Raw genomic sequence first — 15,717 nt, 5'->3', positions numbered from 1 at the left:
CCATTCACAGTAATGGCCATATGCTCGCCATTCTAAATCTATTTCCAGGCCCTCGCCAGCGGGCTTCCAACCTTGGGAGCAAACTGCAAGCTCTTGCGGCGAGCAGCCATGAGACGCATGAGGACGTGATCATCCTTGTTCTGGTTGATGATGCCAGCGCCCGCCTCGCGGAAGGCGTTGGACTTGGGAGGACATGTTCTCGTGAGGAGATCAGTCTTAGTGGGCGAGTCATCAAAATCCTCGTCATCATCACCAGCAGAGGGTGTTTCGGGGCCGAGGTTGGCAGCATAACGGGCAATCGCCTCAGGGGCAGGGGTCTTGGGCACAGGGGTCAAGATGGCCGCAGACCACTCATGGTCCTCCATGTCCTCGTCCTCATCTGCCTCTGATGGGGTGTACATCCATGCGGTGCTCTCCCGGCGCCTGATGGGCGTCGTAGGGGTCGTACGGGGGCTGCTCTTGGATGGGCTGCTCACCAGAGTGCCGTTCATGTTGGCCAGAGCCGTGGGCTCCATGCTCTTGCGACGACGAGCTCCGCCACGGGGAACATTTCTAGTGTTGATGTGGTAGGGTGACTCGTCAAGCCAATCGTTTTCGCGCTCACAGCTGGTTCTAGTTAGTGAAAGGTTCATAGCGGGCGTCGGGGATATAAACTTACTCAAGCACCCAGCTGACTCCGACACACTGGACAATTCCGTTGCTCTCACGGACCTTCTCCAGTGTGCGCTTGCTGCCGTCCTTGAAGACTACGTGTGTGATGCCAGCCTTGCTGGAAGTCACGTCACTGGCGGAACCGCTGGGGTTCCAGTTCCAAGCCTTGGTGCACTTGGCTCCCATCTGAGTGAGCAGCTCAACAAAGATGCTGCTGGCATCGGCTCCTTCGCTGGTGTATACATCAACAAAGACGACGGCGCCACGGAGCAGGGCAGGGTCGACATCACGTCGGGGAGTGCGTGCGGGTGTACCCATCGAAGACCACAGGTCGGCCCTTGAAGGCGTTGCGGGAACAGGTGTGGAAGGCGCGGAAGGAGACTGGACAAAGGTCGCAGGCAGGCTCTTCCTGTTTCGTGATTGCGAGTATGGGACGGCATTGCTTGTTGAGCCAGAGGGTCGCTTAGGGGCGACTCTGGATGCGGTAAAGCTGCGCTTCTTGAGAGGAGTAGGGGTCGAGAGGTCGGCAGGCTTCAGTGGCACCTTTGTCGTGGTATGGAACGTCTTCATCACGGGGCGGACAGGAGTAACAGGGGCCGCTGACCGAGGGGTCATGGCTGGGTCGACAGGGAGCTCATTCTCGTCGCCATACTCTTGGCTGGCTTCAGAGAGTGTGTCATCGAAGGCATCAGTGTTGACAACCTCCTCCAACTCCTCAGGTCCCATCAAGGACATCTCGTTGGCCTCGAGAGCCAGAGCGACATCCTCCTCAGTAACCATGATGTCATCAAACTCGGGCTCCTGCACCTCATCGAGCTTGTCCTGTTGAATGTTCTCCATGCCCTCTCGCACTGTCATCTCATCCTCGAAGAAGTGATTCACAGCGGGGGAGGACTCGGAGCGGGGCGTGGCAGTTCGCTCAGGAAGGGCGACAGACTCGTTGGAGCCAGTGGCTTTGGCGGAAGTGAGAGGGGCCATCTTGATGGGTGTGCTAGCGGACCAAGAACCGAGACGGTCAACAAGAGAAGTGAAGCCTCCGAGAGAAGCTCGGGAAGTCTTGGGGGTCTTGCGGTTGAAGGGGGTTGGAGTAGCTGGCTCTGCGCGCTTGGGGGGGATATTCTCATCATCCGACTCTGAATCCATGTCTTGGCAGGGGTCCAAGTCCTTCTCTCGAAGCTGGAAACTGAGATTCTGTTGAGCTGGCGATTGAGCTGCAGGTGAATCGTTTGGCGTGGTTGCCTGCGAAACATGTTCCTCGGCAGCTTCATCGTCAACAGCCATTTCGTCGGCTTCTCCGGTAGGTTCAGCCACTGGTTCGATCTCGGCCGCTACCTCCTCTTGGTCCACGACGATAGCATCCACCTCGGTAGCGTTCTCTTCAGCGGGGGTAGGTGCCTCCTCAACCTCATCAACGATACCCATCTCCTTCTTCATAGCAGGGTCTGCATGACGAGGCAAGACGGCAGACAGCCGGCCGGGGAAGTGCAGGCTTCCAATGGGCTCGCTAAAGACGTCGTCCTCAGCGACGCCAAGATCGGCATCAGATTCCTCCTCAAGCATGAGCTTTTGTGAGGTTCTGGTGTGGTTGGCGGGAGTAGGTGTCCCCAGGACCAAGGGCTTCATGGCTGGTGGTTCGCCGAGAGCAGCAAGATCCCGTGGTCGAGGCTCAGTAAGCGGCTTCAGGACAGACACAGAGCGCTTCGCAGGCGAAAGAAGCAGGGAAGGCTTCATGGCCGACTGGCTTTGCTGAGCATTAAAGGTGGGTGCAAGGTTCATTCCCTTGATGGGCGACTGTGGTCGTTTTGCCGCAGACTGAAGGAGTGAGGCCTTGAATGATGAGACCTCTCCATTCTGTGCATTTTCATCCTGGGCCTTCCTCATTGTTGATCCAGGCAGGGGAACTGCTCCAATTCGTCGAGCTGGTGACCGCATTGTGTCCCTCAAAGGTGAAGCTGGTCGTCTCTTGGCCGGAGAGGCCAAGGATGTGGCGAGATCGGGGGGGTTGAGGATGCCATCGACAGCAATTGTCGGTTCGGCAGGTTCTTCTTGTTCAACAGGCTCTGGGTTCTTCTTGGCGGCGGCGTTACTCGGGGGCTTGATCGGGTTCTTCATCAAGGGTTTGACGGGGGTGGTGTCGCCGGCGAGCTCGTCCTCGGAGTCGTCGTCCCTCGAAATAGGCATCTGAGTAATCTTCTTAGGACTTAATGGTTTCTTTTCGGTCGGCGCAGCGGATCTTACCACCGCTCTGGTTGTTCGGGTGCCCGAAGCAGCACCGCCGCGTTTGGCTGGGCGGCCTCGGAGGCCGACAGGTGCAGGCTCCTTGACCTCGATGGCAGGCTCGATGTTCTCCTTGTCGGGCTCTTGGAACTTGACAGACTTCTTGGCAGCGGGCTTGGCAGCCGTCGCTGCCCGTGTAGTTGTTGTAGTACGAGTGCGTATGGTTGTCTTCTTCACAGGCTCTGGAACGGGCTCGGGGGCTGCAGCAACAACCTTCCGAGGTCGTCCTCGAGTTGCTCTGACAGGTGCAGCAGGCTCCTGCTTGGGAGCTTCTGTGACAGTCTTCTTGGCGGCTCGGCCTCGTGTGGCTCTCGCGGGTGCCTCTGGCTCTGGAGCTTCCACTTTCCGAGGGCGACCGCGAGCTCGTCTCACGACGGTGGCTTCACGGTGCTCCTCCTCTTCATCCTCTTCATGTTCATCCGCCCGTGTCTTTCTCTTAGCGGCGGTACTCTTGGTGCTTGCTGTCGCTGTACTTCTCGCTCGGGCGGCAGCTGTGACGATTTTTGTGGTCTTGGACTCGCTGGCCTTGGCGGCAGCGCGGGCACGGGTCATCCTCTTTGGCGGTGACTCCATGGCTGATGTGTGCTGTTGGTGTGGTTTGGTGTTGGTTAGTATGTAAAAGGAAGAATTCGGGAAAGCAACATGACGCTGCAATGATTGATGTGAATAGGTGTTTACTCTTCTGCTGGGGGGCTTTCCCTTGAGGAGAAGGAAGGGTCTTATTTTGGGTGACCCGTGTTTAGTGGCGTTGCCCGGCAACGAATATCCACTTTTCTGGTAGGCTGCAGATCACAAGCTGCCAACCGCGTCAAAGGCCCCGACCCCCGCAAGCGGTAGTTGGCCCCTTGTTCACGATTTCAGGCATGAACTGTGTGTTGGCCACGGCAAAGGCCACAGAGAGGCCGTGAAAAGAGGCCTTTTTGTTGACGACAGGGTTTGTTGACCAAACACGGGTTGCAAGTTATTGAATCCCGTGACGTGACGGTGAGGTGAGCAACCAAGCGTTGTGCGTTGTCAAGTAAACAGACAAAGGTCAAACGTGCACATAGACGATATCTTTCAGTCCTTTCTGGTTTCTATCTTTCACCGTAAACACGTTGTCTGTCATAGGCGCCTATGCAGGTAGTCACTCACCTCTTGCGCATGTTACCTCCTTGTGCAAGCAATCCAGTTACGGTGTCTGCTCAACTGGCGATGCAACTTGATCCAAATGCAATTGGCTTGGCTTGCCCAGCTTAGAAGAGCACAATGTGCATACCACAGGATGTCGTTATGCTAGCATTCATCCATATTGCCAGACTTAGCGAGCTATTCGGGTCTCCGACCATGTAAGCGCCCACTCAAATCAGAGCGGCCTTGGACTATAGGGTGAGCAAAAGCATCGCTGGCGTAGAGGATATATAACTTATAAGCACCATAACTCCAAATAGTTAACTCGATGATATCCTGTGTATGTTTTCATGGTCTAATCTGCCTGTCACAGGCAAAGTGATTACTCCTGAATGCCCTTCATCACTGTGATAGTTGGCTGGTACTCTTCTCCGTAGGTGTTTATTGACAATGATTTTGCCAACCGAACGTACCCTAGAGTTCAATGCTGGATTTCAGCGATCTTTCCTTTCCCACGTTTTTGCTACCAGTGCCCTCATTCTTTGATGTTTTTGCTTATACTGTTCCTTGGAAAGTATATAGACGTATACGGCATTTCATTAGCATCACGTATGGATGGTCAGTACAGCGTTGTGTTCTGGTAGTGAAGGCCTGGGATCTTCTTATAGATGTATGTCACTCGATTTGGGATTGTGCCGTGTCAAACGTGGCTAAGGCTGGAGACAACGAGCGAAGGAGAATAATACATTCTGCAGCAAGATAAATCGTCTTTAAGTTCTCCTCGTAGATAGAAGCCACAATGGACTCCCTACTGAATGTTCGTCACATGAGGTGTTCTAACCATACCTGACGCACTCTGTCCAGAAGGAAGAGTGTTTCTGTTCATAATTCAAGATTCTCCCATGGTCTTGTTGCACTTGTCATATTGCCCACATCCGTTGGATCTCGTCGAGTGCTGATTCAAGCGGAGCACTTACGAAAGGACGAGTCAGGCAAAGGCAGCGAGTGGGCTTTATATGGATGTAGATGGAGAGCTCCATGACACCCATGATGACTCGTGAATAACGGCCCTTTTATGATTTCAAAAATCCCACTCACTCCCACGCCAAGAAAAAAACCCGGAGGCCTTTTTGGACATTCCCACGTTGCAACGGGTCTTGACAGTGGTGATCAGCGACACTGACCCATAGATTGATAAGCAAATGCTACCCCGATGAACCAGGACTCCCCTACCGGATGAATTCGATATCAGGCGGGATGGTGTCATTTTTTTTTCGGGAGATTTCTTACCACAGACTGCAGCTTCCGGAAAGAGACGCTCCGGTGCCTGGACGAAGGAGGAAGCTGAGTCTGATCGAGAACGGCCGAAATGAAGGATGCATCTACTGCGCGATGATACTTTACCCTCGTGGCCCTCTCGTGGCCTTGTGCATCCCACGCTGCAACGGCAGCTACCGAAAGTATGTTTGCCCTAGGCTCGCAGATATGGCTACGGCGGGAATAGCTTCGCCGACTTCGGTGGCTGGATGGAATGGAATGGATTGCACCGCCTCGGCCGACGACGTCACTTCAGCCTCAAGACGCGTATGCATATCGAAGCTTACAAACTGGATGCAGCGGGATAGAAGCACTAGAAGGTTGGATTGTAGAGTCCAAGGCTTGGCATCGTGACGTGAAACGCGCGCGCTTGAATCCACAGGCCGTCAAATTTGCCTCCAACACTAGACAAATCTATGCGCTACAGAATCTGCATCGGGGCGGCCGCCCTGGTGTGACGCTAGAACGTTGACCCTTAAGCATTGGATCCTTGTCTGTGCTATGAGATGGATGCCGTTTTGTGGCTTTGAGCCTTGTTCTTAAGCTTAAACATCATGGGCCACGTCAAAGACGTTTTACAATCCTGATTCTTGCGAAATCATGCCAAGCTGAAGAGAAACTTTAATCCAGGGCGGATTGTAAGGAAGGGGTAAATCTCTATCTTGTCGAGCGAGTCTAATGCCAAATCAAGCAACATAATCCCGTGTTTTAAGCTCAACCAACGACCAGGGTTCCTACAGTGGGACTCGATGAGAGCGGATGAACTCTTAACAGAGGCCTGTTGGTTCTTTTGAGTGAATGTCATCCCAAGTGACGTGCGTCTTTTAAAGTGTCCGTCTGACACTATAAACCAAACATTCACTGCGGTTTCAGGTCACATATCTACACTTATGCGCAACCTTCCTTCTACGGCTTTCAGGATCAGATAAAGTACAACGTGCTACAAGCGTAATTTCGGCAGTGGGACCATACTCCCCCCCGTTAGGATGGCGGCCCGCAGGTGCCCTGTTCGCTGCAACACAAGCCCATTACGTAGATGCTAGCCTAGTCCAACATACACTACGCTTTCAAGGCTGGGCAGAAAGTCTAAGCAAGTGACGGGGCCTACACATCGGCCGCCGGTGGGATGACTCGCTCCGGGGTCCATGGAGGAAGGTGGAGGATCGGTATCATGTAGAGTATCCATGGCCAAGCTGCTGGGAGAGGAGACTAGGAAGGTGGGATAGGGCAGACACTCGATGGAACTTAAAAGAGCCGCCTTGCCACTCTTCCAGAACTCTTCTCTTGATCGAAGCAGGATACACCGACTCATCCATTCTTTCTCTATATCCTTCACTTCACTCTTTCACCACAATGCGAAGCCAACTCCTCGCTGCTTGCGCCCTCGCCACGGGTGCCATGGCTGCCCGTCCTTTCCTCGAGCAGCCCGACACCGGCATCGACCTCGTCCTCGGTGACCTGCCCACCGGCGAGCTCCCCAAGCTCGACCAGATGATCGGCATCCCCGACTTTGAGTGGGCGGCTCAGAACTACCTCCCCATCGAGAACTACACCTACTACCGCAACGGTGCCGCCGGCGAGTGGTCGTACCGCAACAACCTCGAGGTCTTCCACCGCTACCGCTTCAAGCCCCGTGTCATGGTTGACATTACTAACGTCGAGAGCACTCTGCCGTATGTATACACTTAGATACTGGATGATGGTCTTGCTGATTAGGTTTAGCACTACTATCCTGGGCCACAACTTCTCTGCCCCCTTCTTCATCAGCCCCTGTGCTCGTGCTGGCAACGCCCATCCCGATGCCGAGCTGAATTTTGTCAAGGGTGCTGCCGAGGGTGACATTCTCTACATGGTGAGCTCCTATCTCTGGTACGCATGTTGAGTTGCTAACACTATGTAGCCCGCCCTCTACGCCTCCCGCACCATTGAGGAGATTGCCGCTGCCAAGGCCAAGGGTCAGGTCGTCTTCCAGCAGCTCTACCTCACCTCCAACGACACCGAGACTTAGGAGCTCTTTGACCGATCCAAGAAGGCCGGTGCTGATGCCATTGTCTTCACCGTCGACTCTGCTGCCGACGGCAACCGACACCGTGCTGCCCGCTTCGGTGTTGGCTCTGCGTAAGTTGTACTCTTGAATCAACGGTAACTTAAACTAACATGGCCAGTGACTCGGACTACTCTTACATCACCTGGGACTACTACAAGAAGCTCCAGAAGATGACCGACCTCCCCATCATCATCAAGGGTATCGGCTCCGCCAAGGACGCTCAGCTTGCCGTCAAGCACGGCGCCCCTGCCATCATCCTTTCCAACCACGGTGGCCGCCAGCTCGACGGCAGCCCCTCCGGTCTTGAGGTCGCCCTTGAGATCCACGAGGAGTCCCCCGAGGTCTTCAAGAAGATCGAGGTCTACGCCGACGGCGGTGTCCGCTACGGTGCTGATGTCCTCAAGCTGCTGTCCCTGGGCGTCAAGGCCGTTGGTCTCGGCCGTCCCTTCATGTACGCCAACGTCTTTGGTGTCGACGGTGTCAAGAAGGTCATCGACATTCTCAAGCACGAGATTGCTATTGATGCCGGTAACCTGGGTGTCCCTGACATTCACAAGATCAACCCCAGCTACGTCAAGTGGAACGTCAACAGCTGGAACCAGTAAATATTTGGTTAGGACTGGCCGGTTGAGCCACGACCTCATCTGTACATATATTCAAGTGTTGATAGTTTAAAAGTTATAGACGAACAAAGTACATTTCTTACGACATTTGACACGTTGTGCATATTGCGTTGATATGGCTGGGGTATCCTTGTTGAGTGATTGTAGTTATTCCTCCTCGGCAACAATGTTCTGTATTCTACAACCTCAATGGAAGGTAAGACATAACAACTCACCAATATCTTTTCCTGCTGACGACGAGTTGAGCAGATTACTCACATCTCACAAGTTCCTTCGGCTACGACGAGAGAAAACAACAAGGCGCTGGCTGACATCCAAGTGGACCATAACAAATGCCGACGAAAGAACAAAGCAAACATTGCACAAAATATGTACAAACTCAGCTTTGGAAAAATGCAAGACCTGCATCATGCGGCAACCAGGCGCTGAAACAAGCAAAGCAAGGTCCTGTCTTGTGTGTTTTTCTGCGGAGCCATTGCTCCCGCTTGCAGAGTCAGATCTAGAACATGCGGCCTTTGGTTGTTTCCGAGGATCTGAGATTAGGAAGATTTCTCAGAGAAAAGAGAAAAGAAGAGAGTTGCTATGAGACATTGTTTTCTTCTTTTGTTCGATCGATAGGTGCTGCTTTCTTTTGCGGCTCTCATCAACTCCGGCGCCCCGAGCCGGCCGGCTCCGGCTCTCCCGAGATCAACCGGGGCAACGACCTCCGATGGGGACGTGCCGGTCCACGGATATTCCCTGCTGCAGAGACAATGTCTTGACGTCTTCTCAGCCCCATTACAAGAAACAAGGACCAAGGAAATTTTCCGTGCATTCCCCCTCGCCTCGGATGACATTTTGTGCTTGCTGCACCACGCCCCCTCCCGCATCCGATATTGCAGCCTCTCCCGATCCGGCGAGGTCATTCATAGGTCACTCGAAGGTTCCACAAACTTGTATCTTCAGCTTGTGTCGTGCAGATGTGAACATGGATCACCCTCGATCTCGGGGGCGGCCCCACGGGGACGCATCTCCGTTTCGTTAGATGCCGTCCTTGTATAAATAGCTTTATCCCGAGGGCATATCCCGTTCTCTTGTGCTTGATTCTCTTTCTGGGTTTTCTCATCCTCTACTCCTCCTTGGTTATACTCTCGTGACTCCCTCTGCTTGCACAGAGTTCATCCAAGTCCATCACCCCCTCGAGCAAGGCCATGCGCCTCCCGCTCACCAATTCCCTTCATCTCACAACTGCCGGTCTTATCCTTGTCGACACGACCCTGAATCTCCCGGTCGTGCAGGAGAGCCTCGTTCACCCCGATCCTTGACCGACCTCTTGAGTGAGGTAGCTCTTTTTCTCTAGCAGTACATCTCGAAATAGCTTCAACTGTTCCAAGATGCCCGGTTCGATTCGATCCATCAAGCGCCGGCCGACGGCAAAGTCGGCTGCCAAGCGCATCAGCCGCATCTTTCGTCGTTCGAGCATGGAGGAGAATGAAGGAGGTGCACCCAGCGATCAAGGCCAACCCGGCAAGGACTCATCCGAGGGATCTCGACCCTCGACGTCGTCTCGATACTCGACCATCTCCCGAATCACCACCCGTGAAGAAGCCGACGTCCCTCCTCTGCCGCCAAAGGATCAGTCACGCCCCATTCCCCCAAGGTTCAACACTGAGCCGGAGAAGGAGCCTGAGCTCCCGCCCAAGGAGGTGTCTCGCCCTCTTCCGCCGAGATTCAACACCGAGCCTGAGAAGGGGCCCGAGGCGTTGACACCTCTTCCTCTCTTTGCACCCAAGCCCGTTAAGCCTGAGCCGGTGGTTCAGCAGCCGCAGCCGCCAAGGGAGCTACCCAAGCCAGTTGAGAGGAAGATTGAGAAGAAGCCTGAGCCTGTCCCAGAGAAGAAGCCTGTGGTGCCTGCTCCCAAGGTGCTCAATCAGCCAGAGTCCCCGATCTTGCCGACGAGACAAGTCAGAGAGGAGCCCAAGGAGATCAAGCTCGAGCCCAAGATCCAGCCAAAGGTCGAACCCAAGATAGAGTCAACACCAAAGATCGAGGCCAAGCCCAAGCCTGCTCAGCCCAAGATTGAACTCGCAAAGAAACCCATCCTCCCCCCTCCCACGGTCGAAGATGCGCCCGAGAGTCCGACCTTCCCTATCCAGAAGCCCGAGGCCGAACCCAAGATTGAGTCAAAGCCGGCGCCAGCAAAGAAGCCCTCGATTCCTGCTCCTACTGTCCAAGATGCACCGCAGTCGCCTGCTCTACCGGCCAAGGCAGCCAAGGAGGAGCCCAAGGTTCTAAATGAGATCAAGCCCAAGGTCGAAGCAAAGGCTGCGACAAAGATCGAGCCAAAGACCGTTCCTAAGGCCGAGCCAAAGGTTGAGCCCAAGATTGTTCCCAAGGCTACGCCGAAGGTCGAGTCAAAGATCGAACCAAAGGCCCAACCTATTGAACCTAGGGCTGAAACTAAGGCCCAACCCAAGATCACCCCCAAGGCTGAGCCAAAGGTCCAACCTATTGCCGAGCCCAAGACAGTCCCCAAGACTGAACCAAAGGTCGAGTCAAAGGCTGAGCCCAAGCCTGAGCCCAAGATTGAGGCCAAGGTTCAATCCAAGCCCGAGTTCAAGGCTGAACCAAAGGTCCAGCCCAGAGTAGAGGCAAAGATCGAACCCAAGGCTGCCCCCAAGTCTGTCCCCGCGGTTGAGTCTAAGATTGAGCCAAAGGCTGCTTCTAAGACTCAACCCAAGACTCAACCCATCATTGAGACCAAGGTTGAGTCCAAGCCTGAACCAAAGATCGAAGCCAAGCTTCAACCCAAGTCCCAGCCAAGACAGGCTCCCAGGGTCGCACCCTCAAAGCCAGCCCCTGTCCCCGCCGAGACGACTCGCAAGATCCCCCAAGCCAACCCGACCCCAAGAGCACCAGCTCCTCCCAAGGTCGCCTCCATCTCGCCCACCCACAGCGTCTCAGCCGCTCCATCAACTGCCTCCGGGCCCAGCGCTGCCTCTGCCCCTGAGACTGCCTACACCTCCAGCTTCACCTCCGCCCCGTCCACCTTCCGAGTCCCAAGCCCGGCTTTTGCGCCCACAACCGCTCCACCCCCTTACACAGCTCCCGCTCCGGAAACAGCCCCGGCCCCGACCATGGCCGCGGCACCCGAGGTCGTCATGTCCATGCTCGCCTGGGCGTACCCAGAGCCTGCCCCTATCCCCAGCCTGGCCTCGACTCCCCGCCGGGCTCGCTCGCCTTCCATCTCTTGGCTCACCGCTTCTGCTTGAGTCAATTACAAATTGAATGAAAACAAGGTGGGATCTTTCTTCACTTTGCCGTAAAAACAACTTTTCCTAGTTTGTCTTGATAACTGTTACGATGGATTGATATTTGAACGAGGGCGAAGTTTGCGTAACTATTATAAGACCGGTCCAGAATAAAAACAGTAAAATCAATGGTTGTGCCTTTTGGTGAAGTCGGCTTTAATTCAGCTACTGCTGTCCAGATGCTGTTGAGTTATACCCCAATGATCTGCCCCGACAAAGTACAAGCGGGAGGCAGGGGCAGGTTATCTATAAGTTGTTCATCACGTTATGAAGAACGGCCTTGTCTTTATGGAAAAGTTTACTCGGTAGAGCGCACATTTCTAGAACCGCAGCTTTATCGTAACCGAGAGTCGACTTGTACATACACTGGCCCGGATATAATATGGTTGTCTACTGAGAGCTCTCCAAAACACCCTCCGAAATCAGACTCTTGACAAAAGCAGCAGCTCCCTTGATAGCCACAGGCGGAATCTTTCCATCCTCATCAAACGAAGGGTCAAACGACGCAACCGTCAGCGACACCGGCTTTGTCTGCCTCGGGATCATGCTCATGCACCCCTCGAGATCATCCTCCAATAGACCACCAGGTGCAGAGAACTTGTTGACATTTCCGACAGAAGTATCGAGGCTGTCGAGGTCCAAGTGGACCATTGTCTCTCCGAGGGACTTTTCTTGAAGGGTTTTGCGTAGCTCAGCTTCGAATTCGACGTGCTTGTCCACGTTGCCCCAGATAACGGGGAAACCGGCCTCGATAACACGCGAACGCTCAAGCTCTGTAACATCGCGCATACCGCAGTGAACAAAATCCTTCTTGAGGTCCAGAGGTTCAAAGTTGGGGATGCTAGCAAGGAGTGTCTTCCAGCAGAGACCAGCCAGCATGGCCACGGGCATCGAGTCGAGATACCCGCTGGCCAGCACGTCAGGCGTGTTGAAGTCATCATGAGCGTCAAACCAGACACAGCTTGGAACAGCGCCGCGGGCAGCAGTTACACCAGCCTGGACGCCAACAGTGGTGGAACAGTTTCCGGCGAGGATGACGGGGAATGAGCCATCTTGGATGACCTGCGTGACGGTCTTTGAAGTGCGGCGGAGAAGCTCAAAGAGACGACCAATCTCGCCCTCGTACTCATTAACGGGTTCGACTTCAATCTTGTGGACCTTGACGCCCTGCTTGCGAATGGCATCGATGAAGCCGGCCTTGAGAAGAGCGGTTGGTCCACCACCGACGGCGACGTCGCGGGCGCCGAGGTGGTAAGGAGAGTAAATGACAGTGATTGAAGTAGAAGGAGACATTTTCCCAGTCTTGAGTGAAAAAGATGGTGAAGAGTTGGAAAATGTCCAAAGGTGTTTGTTATGAGTCGCCGGTACTCTTGCTGTCAGTCGAAGGGCGTGAGTCGAAGGGCGCCGAGTGAAGCTTTTGAATCCACAGCAAAGCATCGAGTCCATCTGCGTCTAAAAAAAAAGGAGGAGAATCCAATTGAAGAGATTTTCACCTCTCGGCCTTCTTTTATAATGCAGCCGACGAAATAATGAGTCGAGACACTGCATTGCCGCCTTTCCTCCAAAGTTGAAGCGTAATGGAGCTCCTTCCTCCAAAGTTGAAGCGCGATGGGTATCTTCGCAGAGGATGAGACACAACATGACCAACCAAGGAGCGAGGGGCCAATCAGCTGTGATATGATAGCATCATGCGTGAGGAGTCAAGTTGTAGGGATGATTACTATTGGGAAGTTTTTGCCGAGTTGAGTCAGGAAGTTGAATGACTGTTTGGAAGTGGTGGTAGCTTATCTCCTCGAGATTGGAGTTATTGGACAAGTTATCACACTCTTGCCCCGTCTGCTTTATGGCAAAGGCATTGTCGAAGTGAAGAGACGAGTCTCATCTTAAGCGATGACAACGTTCCCTTAGAGAAACCGGAGTCAGAGACCCCATAAGTTTGATTCAACACTCATACTACATCTCCAGTCCCATGTTGCGGATCTATCCCGCTCCAAAACCCATGTAACCTAACCAATCGCGCCAGCTGGAAACAACTTACAAAAGCGATAATCCCACTAAGCATACTCCCGCTCTTCCCCTCCTCGGCGTTCTCCAAACAGGTATGCCGCTTCGAGGCAGAATCGTCCGTGGCCTCTGTCCATCCGCCTCTCGCTGCCGTAGCAGATCAGCACCGCGTCCACGATGCCGCTCAGGATGCCTTCCATCGCGCCCATGACAGAGTAACCGATGAAACTAGCCATCAAACCCACGACGTAGGCGTAGGCGGACCCGCGAATCCCCACTCCGTCTGGCATCTGGATTCGAAGCTGCTTGGCAGTAATGACCCATCCCGCAAAACCAAGACCCGTCGCCATAATAAGGCGTGTCGCTACCAGCAGCAGCTTGGCGAGTCGATACGGAAGGAGACCGTTAGGCTGTGCCCGGTGACGTAGAACTCGTGGTGTCAATGTCGTCGTCGGAATCGCTGGAGATACAAGCTCCATCTGGTCTAGTCCTCTAGCTGAAGTAGCCAAGTTTTGCGAGTGAATGGCCGCATGAGTTATAGTCAGAGGGTTCATGAGGGCAACAACGGGCGTTGGGATCCAGAACGAAGCTATGTTGGCCACCACTGCCCCCAGTCTTCTAGGGAGGAAGATCAACGGCGCTCGGATTAGCAGCGACAGTAGAGTCGACTCGCAGATACTGCCAAATATCGTCGTGAGCGCATGATTGAGCGCAGCCGAGACAATCTCCCGCGAAGGCGTGGGAGGCCCCGCGTTCCTGTGAAAGTACCACTGAGACACAGTCGCCGCCGTGGTTGCACGGTGGACAGCGTTGATGACCGACACGGTCCACATGTACAAGAAGATGAAGGCGGCTCCGAGCCACCAGCTAGAGAGGCGGATCACGAACTTGACCAGTGACTTGGAGAAGTAACCGCCCATGAAGACTCTGGTGAACATGGCGAGCCACGCCCACGTCCAGACGACAATCAGCGCCAGACATCCGAATCCAACGAGCAGCAACGCCGAGTTTTGGGCCAAAATTCTGCTGGAGAACTGCAGAATCTCGATCGCTTGTTGGATGGCCCGTCGCCCTCGCACCACAAGAAAGATCCATAGGATGCACGCGGCCGCAGGCACCACAGAAGCCCATCTCATGACGGAATCCTGGAAGCTGGCTCCATGCGTCCGGCCCTTGAATGATGACACGAACGAGTAGATGGAGAAGGAAAATAGAATAGCTGGCACCGCGACCAAGATGGCGCTGACAAGCGCTCTCACAAAGGACCGTAAAGTCGCAAGCCATACAAATGAAATAAGGACGGCTACTACAGTGTCCACCGCGAGCATGTGAAATGACTTTTGCAAAGTCGTGTAGATGGTGTCTCCAACAGGACTTTTCCGCGGTGCTGTGTGTAGCCATACCAGAAAGAAAGTCGATAACATCGCTGCCATGCTGATAAGAAAGATCCAAGCGAAGAAAGGATCGTGCCGGAATATCTCGCCCTCAAAGTACTGCATCGTCGTCTGAACGTGCTCCGTTTCTGGGGGCTCATTCTGCCGCATGTTGCTCATGTCTGTTTCGGTTGTCGATCCTCGGCGTGCCATGAATGGTGTCCGCTCCGTGTCGCTGCCCTTAAATCGTTGGAAAGCTGGAGGACTGCTCTCTCGCGGGGTCTCAGCCCCCAAGAGCGAAGCTGGGGGATCCTCATCTGGATCATCCTGCGACTCAAGACCGACATCCACCATCTTGCCCTTCGCATCGGTTCCGCGGTCGCTGTCTGCGTCGGTGCTTGAACGAGGTTCATCCTCATTCTCCTCCAACAGCGCATCTCGTGCCAGGCCGGGTCGATGCGCACTCCGCGTTCCATTCCAGCTGCTCCGAATACCGCGTCGCATACCCATGTCCCGATACGGATGGTCCTCGTGGTTCATGCTATCCTCTAGTGACGCACGGCTGTGAGCATCCGACTCGACGCTATCGACCAGTTTGCTCGCAGCTGCGACCCGTCTTGACCTCTGAAGGGCAAACATATCAGCCGCCTCTCTATCCCTCTCTTCCTCATCGTCCTCTTCCCGAAATTCGTCCAAAGTGCTGTGAAATAGAGGGGCATCTTGAGCTGCCGAGATTCGTGACCCAAAGGCTAGCTGACTGAACCGCGAGCCGCCGCCCGTCTGTTGATACGGGTTCCCTCCATAGCCTCGACCCAAGAAAGACCTGCTGGGGTTCCCTCGGCCTGTGTCGCGCTGGTTTCGTGAGGGACGCGATGTCCAGTCGGACTGTCTGGGAGGGGTATCGTTGTCGGCCTGTCCGAAGTTGGATATCCTCGACTGGGACTGGGCCAGGAACCTCGATGCATCTGGGAGGCTCAAGTCAGCGTGCTTGCGGTGAGAGGGAGACATGAATCATTCAACGCACA

The 15,717-nt window shown here is 54.4% G+C and overlaps 5 protein-coding genes across 5 annotated transcripts; 2 read left to right on the top strand and 3 right to left on the bottom strand.

Moving 5' to 3' along the window:
* Window positions 1–38: 38 nt before the first annotated feature.
* On the bottom strand, window positions 39–3,501 carry LRP88_07657 (BRCT domain-containing protein; the record flags this gene model as incomplete). The annotated part of the gene is made up of 2 exons (XM_083244176.1): window positions 39–606; window positions 659–3,501. 2 exons carry the CDS (start codon window positions 3,499–3,501, stop codon window positions 39–41), a joined length of 3,411 nt encoding a protein of 1,136 aa, XP_083098670.1.
* Window positions 3,502–6,708: 3,207 nt separating this feature from the next.
* Window positions 6,709–8,007, top strand: LRP88_07656 (uncharacterized protein; the record flags this gene model as incomplete). The annotated part of the gene is made up of 5 exons (XM_083244175.1): window positions 6,709–7,028; window positions 7,078–7,207; window positions 7,256–7,315; window positions 7,364–7,473; window positions 7,521–8,007. 5 exons carry the CDS (start codon window positions 6,709–6,711, stop codon window positions 8,005–8,007), a joined length of 1,107 nt encoding a protein of 368 aa, XP_083098669.1.
* Window positions 8,008–9,398: 1,391 nt separating this feature from the next.
* Window positions 9,399–11,276, top strand: LRP88_07655 (uncharacterized protein; the record flags this gene model as incomplete). Its single annotated transcript, XM_083244174.1, has 1 exon — window positions 9,399–11,276. The coding sequence occupies one exon, from the start codon at window positions 9,399–9,401 to the stop codon at window positions 11,274–11,276; it is 1,878 nt and encodes a 625-aa protein (XP_083098668.1).
* Window positions 11,277–11,705: 429 nt separating this feature from the next.
* LRP88_07654 (arginase family protein) lies at window positions 11,706–12,608 on the bottom strand (the record flags this gene model as incomplete). The annotated part of the gene is made up of 1 exon (XM_083244173.1): window positions 11,706–12,608. The coding sequence occupies one exon, from the start codon at window positions 12,606–12,608 to the stop codon at window positions 11,706–11,708; it is 903 nt and encodes a 300-aa protein (XP_083098667.1).
* A 761-nt stretch (window positions 12,609–13,369) lies between these two features.
* On the bottom strand, window positions 13,370–15,700 carry LRP88_07653 (uncharacterized protein; the record flags this gene model as incomplete). Its single annotated transcript, XM_083244172.1, has 1 exon — window positions 13,370–15,700. The coding sequence occupies one exon, from the start codon at window positions 15,698–15,700 to the stop codon at window positions 13,370–13,372; it is 2,331 nt and encodes a 776-aa protein (XP_083098666.1).
* Between the last annotated feature and the right edge of the window lie 17 nt (window positions 15,701–15,717).

The sequence above is a fragment of the Fusarium phalaenopsidis genome, assembly GCF_050370095.1.
Source record: "Fusarium phalaenopsidis strain FUZ10S chromosome Unknown contig_32302, whole genome shotgun sequence".
NCBI classification, from domain to species: domain Eukaryota; kingdom Fungi; phylum Ascomycota; class Sordariomycetes; order Hypocreales; family Nectriaceae; genus Fusarium; species Fusarium phalaenopsidis.
The sequence above is the reverse complement of the archived record's forward strand: the minus strand, read 5'-3'. Positions and strand labels throughout refer to the sequence as shown.